The sequence below is a fragment of the Hippoglossus hippoglossus genome, chromosome 9, assembly GCF_009819705.1.
Source record: "Hippoglossus hippoglossus isolate fHipHip1 chromosome 9, fHipHip1.pri, whole genome shotgun sequence".
Classification (NCBI taxonomy): Eukaryota; Metazoa; Chordata; class Actinopteri; order Pleuronectiformes; family Pleuronectidae; genus Hippoglossus; species Hippoglossus hippoglossus.
In genome coordinates, this window is record NC_047159.1 from 21,614,052 (window position 1) to 21,624,310 (window position 10,259).

At 42.0% G+C, this 10,259-nt stretch overlaps 2 protein-coding genes across 4 annotated transcripts; one reads left to right on the forward strand and one right to left on the reverse strand.

The window, feature by feature from the left end:
- Positions 1–3,600, forward strand: LOC117768076 (purpurin-like). Of its 3 annotated transcripts, none has more exons than XM_034596156.1 (5): positions 1–2,010; positions 2,155–2,269; positions 2,483–2,619; positions 2,766–3,172; positions 3,383–3,600. In XM_034596156.1, exons 2-5 carry the CDS (start codon positions 2,156–2,158, stop codon positions 3,391–3,393), a joined length of 669 nt encoding a protein of 222 aa, XP_034452047.1. In that variant the 5' UTR covers positions 1–2,010; position 2,155; the 3' UTR covers positions 3,394–3,600. The 3 variants fall into 3 exon arrangements, with proteins under 3 accessions (XP_034452047.1, XP_034452048.1, XP_034452046.1); XM_034596157.1 differs by lacking the exon at positions 1–2,010 and having other exon boundaries at positions 2,020–2,269; positions 2,766–2,878; positions 2,960–3,172; XM_034596155.1 differs by lacking the exon at positions 1–2,010 and having other exon boundaries at positions 2,020–2,269.
- A 96-nt stretch (positions 3,601–3,696) lies between these two features.
- On the reverse strand, positions 3,697–10,120 carry idua (alpha-L-iduronidase). The gene is made up of 14 exons (XM_034596154.1): positions 9,809–10,120; positions 8,904–9,044; positions 8,705–8,787; positions 8,411–8,518; positions 8,175–8,270; positions 7,343–7,545; positions 6,893–7,072; positions 6,028–6,244; positions 5,651–5,860; positions 5,389–5,510; positions 4,721–4,846; positions 4,551–4,627; positions 4,235–4,335; positions 3,697–4,144 (listed from the first exon to the last, which is right to left on the reverse strand). Exons 1-14 carry the CDS (start codon positions 9,976–9,978, stop codon positions 4,044–4,046), a joined length of 1,935 nt encoding a protein of 644 aa, XP_034452045.1. The 5' UTR covers positions 9,979–10,120; the 3' UTR covers positions 3,697–4,043.
- Positions 10,121–10,259: the final 139 nt, after the last annotated feature.

Consider the following 10,259-nt stretch of genomic DNA (forward strand, 5'->3'; position numbering starts at 1 on the left):
GTTTAATTTTGAAAAGCATTTTACTGAGCATTTAAATCATATCCATATGTTGCAAAGAAGAAAAATGTGTTTATCAAACGTACATTGACAGTCCGACAATCACTCGCTCATATCCTTTTGTTATGCAACTTGCCTCATTCATACCCATCAGCCAGTGACCTGACGTGGCTCGAGCTCAGACACGTTCACCCTGAACTCCTCCCCTGCCATTAAGCAAGTGTGTGTCTACAACAGCATCATTTAAACCTGTCTCTTGTTTTCAGATTAGAGTTAATACTGTTGACGCGTCTTGTGTCTGGTTAATGGTTTGAACTTTGCTGAGCAGCCCAGGATGTCGGAGCACATGGCCTTACTTAATATCTTAAGTACAGGTTGTTATTAGAACAACAACAATACCAAGGTCAACCAAAAATATACAGTAGCTTCCATGCGTCTCACTTTTACTTAGCTCTCACCTACTGTGGCACAAAGCAAAAAAACCCCCCTGGAGACCGGTGATGGGAACCTGTCAGGGGTGAATGGGATTACTGTGATCTGCATGCAACTTTACACAAGCACACCACAACATAGATATCAGAAAAACATTGTTCCATTGCTTAAAAATATGTTAGAATGGCAAATATGAAATGTTTAAAATAAAATAAAAAGTTTCACTTAATGAAAATGAATTTTAAAAAAAAGTAAAAACAGGTTCAACAAAATCCAAATGGACGGCTCTAAAGTGGTTCTACAAAATGTGGTTCTGCACACTTTGATCTAATGGAAGATTGGTAAAAAAAAAATAGTTAGATTCATAATTGCATCTGCTGCAGCCGAAGGGAAAACACGTTTTACCTGTGAAATAGAGCTATGTCCCACTTTTGGATCTCTCTGTAACTGCTGATTATGAAGTGGTGTGAACTTCCTTGAACACACCTCAGCTGTTTGTTCCCTGTATATTTGACCCGGGATTACAGGTCGAAGCTCTGGTAGCATTTACGGACAAGATGACAGAACGTTACTTAACATGAGCAGAATAAGTGTCATCAGACAGTTACACCTGAGTGTCGGCTCACATAACATGACAGGAGTTCATTACTCTGTGCTGTTCTTTAGGCTATTTTCTTATGTAAAATGTTGATTGACACTGAGAAAGCTCTTTTCTTCGGCTTCTCATCACATTACCAGTTATGCCATCAAGTATATTATATCTCAACATGTAAGGATTTCAAACATTTGTGGAACTTGTGTTTTACACCCCAAAAAGTCCACCCAAAAAAGTAAAAATCAAGAAAACCTTCATATTTAAGGTGCACATACAGTCACTTTCAGAAGTTAAAATCTATCAATAATAAAACGGAGGCTGATCATTTTTGTCCCCAGTTATTCAGGCCAGTTGTGAATGTAATGAAGCATAATAACAGAACTTCTCTGCTCAGTCATCAACTTTGTTCAGTTTTTGAAATTATGTCCCTGTTTTGGGAACTTTATCTGAAGATGGACACAAAAAAAAACCCGGAAAGAAGATGGCTGGATAATGGACAAAACAAACCCCAGATTTATCATAAAATCACATCACAGTCATTTATTCACCCTGTATTTACATTATTTTCTCTCTGGTGTGACTCAGTAAGTCTGTACTTTTAACACTTGGTCCTATAATAAGGTTCCCACGTGACCTCAGTGCCCAAAATACACTTGTTTGCTCCATATAAAAACCTTCGCTGTGGACATGTGACTTGAGGCTCAGGCCACCTCTTCACCCCCGGGGGCCATTATACATCACTGACAACAATTACATAAAGCCTAAACACTGCTGAATGCGAGGGTTCATCTGCTTATAACAGGGGATTTTGTTAACTGGATTATTGGTAGATTTAAACTCTGCATTTAGGTTCAAGAATTGAAAATAAATCAGTGAGCTTGTCTGAGCATCGTGTATAAAAGACTGAGACACCGTCTGCTCACCACAGCTCAGACACTGCACAGCTCTGCACTGAAAACCTCCTTCTGCTTCACCCTACACTTCAGGTAGGTGCATGCTGCTTTGAGGGGACCTACTCATCTTTTTACAGTAGACGTGCTTAAGTAGCTTTTTGATTGAGATTTGTGCGGCTGTAAATAAGAATCAGAAATGTTTTTTTTTACATTTGCTCAATTTGGGGTTTCCTCTAGAATGGACTTCCAAATGTTTGCCGTGGCCGTGTTGATCCTGGCCTGCATCGAGCAGAGCCTGGCCTCCTGCGTGGTGGACAGCTTCACAGTCAAAGAGGACTTCGACCCCGTGAGAGTGAGTACACTCTTTTAGGAATACATATAATTCCATAAACAGAAGGTTAGAAGACAAGTAGGGAAAACTAATCCAAGCTCCAGATAAACCAGGATATCATCTGCGTACAATGAAATAGTGTCTTGCATTGCATTCACACAAGCACAAAAGAGATTTGTGTGGCAATTAAAATGATCGATAGATTTTTTGACGTTTTTTTATTTGTGATGACAGTACGCTGGAAAATGGTACGCTCTGCAGAAGAAAGACCCCGAGGGTTTGTTCCTGCAGGACAACATCTCTGCTGAATACACCGTTGGAGACGATGGGTCCATGGTGGCCTCCTCCAGGGGCAGAGTCACTCTCTTTGGGTGGGTCATTGTCATTTTTAGAAATCGCTTTGAAAAAAAACTCTTTAGTAGCAGTTCGATATATTAAATATGATATATTCTGGCCATACTGCATATATGCATTCCTGCTTACAAATGTGACATATCTTTCTCTGCTTGACATCCAGGTTCTGGGTTGTGTGCGCGGACATGGCTGCTCAGTACTCCGTGCCCGATCCCGTTACCCCCGGCAAGATGTTCATGAACTACCAGGGACTGGCCAGCTACCTGTCCAGTGGCGGTGAGCCTCCTCAGGTGTACACACCCTCTAGCTCTCTGTCCCGCACAACTGAGACTAACTTCTGCTTCTCTGCTCTTCCAGGTGACAACTACTGGGTCATTGACACAGACTATGACAACTACGCCCTCACTTACGCCTGCCGCACCCAAAAGGAGGATGGAAGCTGCGAGGACGGCTACTCCCTGGTCTTCTCCCGCAACCCCCGTGGCCTCTCCCCCGCCACCCAGAGAGTCGTTCGCCAAAAGCAGGAGGAGGTCTGCATGGCCGGACAGTTCCAGCCTGTGCTGCAGACCGGTAGGCACTCAGTCTTAGCTGATGCTCTGAATTGTAAGATTAGAAGTAAATAACGCTGCTGACTTTTTAAAAGAGTCTGTATTCTTAACTTCAAATTTAGAAAAAGGAGGACAAATAGTTCACCTAGATTTTCCCTGATATTTTAGTCTTAATGTTTAGCTCTGTGTTACTTATAAACTCATCTATCACTTGTTCTTCTATTCTTAACAGGAGCTTGCTAAATTGGACCTAAGCTGGAGTTGATTGAACAGCCCTTCAGTACCATCGATGATCATGCTGCCCAAGAAGAAGACAGAGTTCCTCTCAGAAATGGAGAGAAGAGAATAATCCTGTTCTAATTAGGATTTGCTACGTTCCAACGGCACAGAAGAGAACGATCAGATAAATTCAATATGCCAGAAACAAAAATACACTTCCAAGTGTAATCCAATGAAAACTATTAGTGTTTGAGTGAATGTGAAAAATCAAACGTGATGCACTGCTTAATCCATCTGTATTGGTGACAATAAATTTTGTACAAAAACTTGCTGTTGTAAAAACAACTGTGTTCGATAATTGACAATGATGATCCAACTTTTATTTATCTACATATAACATATAAAAATCAGTGACATTTCAAGTATACAAAATAGAATATGTATAAAATACAGATATGTAAAGATGATGAATGTAACGATTAGATTTGTTGTTCTGATGGGAACAGTTTATGTAACAGTGTGTATCAGATTACTCATTTCATTGTCTAGTGACATTTTAATATATCTATTTTTCATTTTATACCAGTGACGACACAAGTGATCCTGTGTAGAAAGTATCAACAGTAAAATCAGATTTTAACACTGCATTTATCAAGGTGTCACATGACCCTGGTCTATTGCTCCTCTGAATACTTCTCTGGCAGTGAATACGACCCAGGCCTTCCCCAGTAGTCCACAGCTCGCACTCGGTACACACCGCTGACTTCCAGGTCCACTACAGAACACAGCATGGTATACGTTGTTATTTCTATAACATAATGCTGCTGATTATCATCACTTGTTCAATCCTTGAAGGAATTCTCACCTGGTGAAAAGACGTATGAAGTAAAGATGGAGTCCTGTGTATTAATCCTGCTGAATTTCTTGTGGTCTGCGGAGAATTCAACTTCAAAAGTCTTGATGCATCTGCACATAAGACAGGAAAAGGAATGATGGAGTAATGCATGATGACATTTATGGACATATTCACTGCATTTCAACATCACGATAGAGGGATTAAATCCTCTGAGCTGCTTTGCATTATGACCTTAGGATAAGAAGCAGTATCTACTTCCCCTCCTTTATAATTTCTTGGATTGGCAAATAAATACATAGGGATATCATTAGTTTTGTGCACTTACTTGGAATCAACACAGTGGTCAGACCAGATGATCAGAACTTGGCCTTTGGTGATCCTCACAAAGCGTAATCCATTAACCTGATCACATATTGAGTTAGAGAGTATCAGGCTTTGAGATACACTCAGAGTTGTTTTAAGTTCACATTGTTTTTGAGTGTTGTTGCTACCGACCTGGTCAGGCGGAGCTTTGGGCCGAGCACAAACGTGGATGAGGAGAAGGGAGGGCACGGACAGTTTGGCTTTTAGAGTCAGAGTGTCGCCTGCAGGAACCTCCCAGGGTCCATCAACATGAGGGTCCTGACATGACGACACCTCATCAGTGGGTCAAATAACTCAACTCAAACATGTTAGAGCAAAGAAGCAGCCTGACAGTGTGAGATTCTGTAGTTCCAATCAATCAAACACCATCCAACACATATTGTTTAATGCAGTGGTTCCCAAACAACCCCCAAAATGGCCGTGCCAGACTCTTAATACTGATTTGAACTCCTGCTGTAACTAATCTGTCATAAGAACCTCAGGGGTCACATGGAAACAAAGAAAATTGGAAGGCTGAAGATTATGTTTTTACTTTAAATTGAACTTGAATGTTTTTGCTTTCTAACAATAATGGTTAAAAATTACATTTGAAATAGTTTTAAAATTGTATTAGATTTCTGAAAATCATCTTTGCACAATCAAGCACAATAACAGTGAGAATAAAATTGGGTTGAATAAATTCAAATGAAAACAACAACCATGTAATGTTGATGTTTGTATCCCATTTTAAAATAATGATAATAAAAAAACCAATTAAACAATTGTGATTTGGATATTGTTTTTTCAGTCCTCCTGTTTACCTCCATCCCCCTGAGCCGTCTGAACCCCTCTGCTGTGGGATAGTCGGGGCTGCCCATGCTCTGCCACAGCTGGTACGGGTTGGTCACGTTGTTGTCCATGTAATATGTGACATACACAAGACCTGGATACACACAACGCACAGAACACGCAGCACTGAAGTGAATCGCTCACATGCAGAAATAACGTCCTGTCAGATTTCAGTTATTAGATCAATATTCTGACACTAAAGCATTAAAGCCAACAGTCTTTTGGTAAACGCACCCTTTTGTGCAGCCAGTCCTGTCAGTGAGACGGTGACATCATCAGTGTTGGTGGAGGTGCGGTTGTCGTCACTGTTGTAAACCAGCGCTGCCGCCTGCCAGCTGTCTGAGCCGCCTGGAATCACAGGCTCGTGGCTGCTGGCGAGAACTCCCACTGTGCTGTTGCTGGTTCCTGCTGCGTTCAGAACCTGAGCCAGGACCTGGGTCTCTCCTGAACGTTAGAACACACAGCAGGGCTGTTACCATGAGACTGGGACACATGAAGCAGCAACATCCTGGAGAGCGGAGCTTTAACTACACTGGGTCTACTTATGAAAATCCACACATCATCCAGCACACCTCAATCATACATTTCCCCATAAAACCCTGGAGCGTCACCTAGTAAAGCCAGCAGGCCCATGACAGTGAGGACAGGCTTCCTGATGAGCTGGACGTGAGGCGGCTGGGTGTTGTTGACCTGGAAGCGTGCCGTCAGCGTGCGCTGGGTGAAGGGGTGTGGGTGGTAGCTGAGGAAAGCGTTGTCGTTGCTCAGCAGGGTGTAGTTGATGGTGCTGTTGGGGTCTGACAGCAGCAGATCCTGGTGCTGGTTTATCACCTGATGAAGGGAGCAGGACAGAGGGCTGGTCAGACTTAACTTGTTGTTTCTATTTCAGTAAATATTTTCAGAAAAATCTAAAGTGATGCTATGATAACTTCAATCAAAGTCTTCATATCGGCCCATATCAGCAAACGTACACTGTGAAAGGCTCATATTGGCAGATTTTCATTGATCAACTGATAAATTGGTGGAGCTCTAGTCATAGTGAGAGTAATCATCTTCTCAAATGTGTTTAAATATATATTATTTCCTCCCCTCTGCATTTGTTTGTCTGTTATTTAGCAGGATTACACAGAAACTACCGGACAAATCACTACGAAACTTGGTGGAAGGATGAGTCATGTGTCAGGGAAGAACTCTTATATTTAGTTGCGGATCTGGATCAGGAGGCAGATCCACGCATGTCTTTTCACTTTCTTAAAGATTGTAAGATGCGAGATGTTTTTCAACATTTTTGTTCATCAGAGAGTAACTCATGGATGAAACAAATCAGACATGTTGAGGGGACTTATACTTATGAGAAGTTAGCTACTACTTTGCTCTGCACTCGTACTTAGAGATGAATGTTGATCTTCACCATCCAATGTTCAAATATAATTTTACTCTGTGGGTATCATGTTGCTCTTCTCCATCCTTTCACCTCACCTTCACCACCATGGCAGCGTAGGTCACATCGGCCCTCCACCCCTGAGGCCAGGACCAGCCCACCAGAGGATCAGCCTCATCATTATACACAGGGAGGCTGCGGAACCGGGGGAAACGCTCCTGGATCTCCACTACTGTCTGGATCTCCTGCTGGAGGATGGGCAACGAATAGCCTCCTCCCTGAGGGACAGAAACAGAGAGTCAGCTTCCAACAAAGAGAGTCTCCACTGAACCTCAATCTGTCTTTGTACAGTGGGTGGAAGCCACAGGAAGCTGGACGTGAAGCAGCCCTAACATGCAAACTGCACAGAAATGTCCCAGCAGGACGGGAATTAAAACCAAAAACCTAGCGACAGTGCTGATAATATAATATATTTCAATCCTTCTGTGAAACTTCTCATGACCTGGTATCAAAATTGACCTGATAAGGTAACATCCAGAAAACCCCACCTTCTTGTGCAGGGCGACGAAGTCAAGCCTGACCCCAGACTCTCCAGTGAAGTAGTTGGTGCCGTTGTAGCAGTGCTGCAGCATGGCCCAGCAGTACGGAGAGTGTGGGGGGGAATGACAGGAGTCTCCGGGACCCCCGAACCTCAGAAGGGGGCTGGCAGCACGCAGACCCTCCGAACAGGCGTCATAGTAGTTTAGGAACCCTGAAAAAAAGAACAGCCACAGAAATGGTCAACACCTACACGCCTATGTGTCTATTCCTACTCACAGCAAAGAGCAATATTTCTAAGCCAACATTTATTGCATCTTATTTTAAACAATCATTTGAATGGGCTGAATTTTAGCAGTGTATCTGAGCACAGTGTTCTGTCTATATCTGTACAAAAACATATAAATCACATTGCAGGTACACAATAGTGATTGATTAAATTCCATTTTTATTTAACATCAGTACCTTATTATGGCTGGTACAGTATATATATTTTAATATTAAGTGTAGGAGTGAAATCATTGGAACAAATTTGCCTTTAGTGAAATGACGTTTGTTAGCGATCTGATTCTTTTCAACGGCTCTTTGGTAAGAACGAAGGGAATTGAGTCACATGTCAAGCTGTTCATTTTATAATTGTGCCCCTAAAGCCGCACCCCTCCCTCTCACATGAACAGTGAGAACACAAGATTTCTGTCACTGCCGGGCAGGAGGGAGGAGGAGACCCCCTCCTTCATTACAGTGATATGGTGTCACCTTGTGTAAGTCATAAAATCCAGATCCCTTCAAAAAGCCAAAATTACGGTTACAATTTCCTCTTATTAAAAACTATTATGACTTTACCTTGAATGGACACGGTGACATTATCAAAGTCATGGTTGTTTGGCTCATTCCACGTTTCAAAGTTCCAGTGAGAAACACTTCCCAGGCCATATCTGTCTGAGATTCAGAATCAACATTTAACAAGGTTGAAATGATGCAAATATGTGTAATATTCAATTGTGACATACAAAAGGTACAATTTCAGCTTTCATGCAACCAGGTTGGAATCATTTTTTAAATAATCACTCAGCACTCACCGATGTATCTCTTGGCTATGAGATAAACCAGATTCCTCCACTCGACCACTTGTGATTTTTCCTCAAAGTCAGTGAAGTAGTTCGAGACGCTGCCCATCAGCTCAAAGCCTGAAAACCAGAGGTGCAAGAAAGACAAAAAAGAACTCAGTTTTATAATCTAAATCAAACATCTGGGTTTCAGCCAGTCAGCACCAAACTGGCACCAGAAGAAAACGTGGCGGCAAGTGTGATGATTTTAGATATGCATCACAGATATGATGGGATGTTTCTAAGCCTGTGGTGATGGCTCAGTACCTGGTCGGAGTCCATTCATCCACAAGAGATCTATGAGCTGGTCCAGTTTAGTGAAGTTGTACTGAGGTCGTCCTCTGATATCTCTACAAAGACATCAGACAGTTAGAATAAATAAAATAAAAAGTCACACTTTATATCATTACCAAATTAGACAAATCTTTAATTTGAGTACATGCTCTCCACTTGCAGGTTGACTTACTGTGCAGTGACCAGCTCCAACATCCAGTGTATCCTGACCTGCTGGATCCCCCCGTGGGGAACTGAGCCCACATAGGCCAGGTTCAGCTGCTGGTCGACGCTCAGGTCAAAGTGGTCGGCCTGGGTGTGAGGAAGAGGAGGGCTGGACACAAAAGAACAATCTCCTGTTTAACACTGCGATGACACAAAAATGATTGTTATGTATTCAACATGGTTTATTTGTCCGTGCGTCTGTTAGTTTGCAGGATAACACAAAAACGACCTGACCTATTTCTACAAAACGTGGTGGAAGGATGTGATGTGAGTCAGGAGAGAACTCATTAAACTTTGGTGCGGATTTGGATCAGGGGGACGATCCATGGATTTTCACTTTCTTTAACTTTGTTAAAAAAGAAATTTTTCAACATTTTCATTGATTTCTCATGGAATAATTGGATCTTGATGGGGGAAAAAGTCATATTTAGGGGACTGATATTCAATGTGTGTACAATTTGGTGCAGATCCAAACAAAAATCTGCCTCCAGTGAATGTAAATGTGATTTCACAAGGGGATTGTTGGGCCTTGCTGGAGGTATGAGCTCTGCTGAGTGTCTTTCTAGTTCACTTTACAATACGTTTAAGAAACCAGCTCACAGATCTGACTTTTGTTGTCTGTTGAGAAAAATTCTGCCACTCTCCAATTGAAAAATATACATTAAAAAAACTATCATGGCTTTTTTGATGATGCCGAGTTGATGTAATATTAATTCACATATGTTTATAATCACATAAAACTTCTGGTAGATTCGGCATTAAAATAAACCCACGTTACTTTTCCAATGCAGTAAAATCCCAACTTTCTGACATGGTTCACGCTGTCTGTTGTGTATTCTGCTGGAGGCGCTGGGAATACAAATAGACATTTACCAGAATCCAGTGCTCGTCCAGAAGTGCTTCAGATCTCCTGCCGCTCTGCTCACATCAGCTGTGATCACATAGGAAGCTCCTGACGTTTGGGCGAAGTGAAGAAGAAAAACCAGGAAAGAGAAACTTTCCCACCTCATGTCGGACACACAGCGACTTTCTGAGATGCGCATAAAACAGGTGAGATCAGCGCCGAGGAGTCACCTTTAATCCAACATGTCTGACACACTGTCTGTGCGACACAGTGGAACAGAAACCTCACAATTCGCTGTGAAAACACAACGAAACCATCACATCTTCGCTGGAGCAGCGAGATACTGGCGCAGTCAGCTGATGGTGGTGACGTCAATTGAATGCGACACTGTTGTAGTCTTTCGTCACGGATGTACTATAATAACAATATATAAGAATTTTAAGGTATTAATACGTGATGTCTTGTTTCAGTTGAAAAACT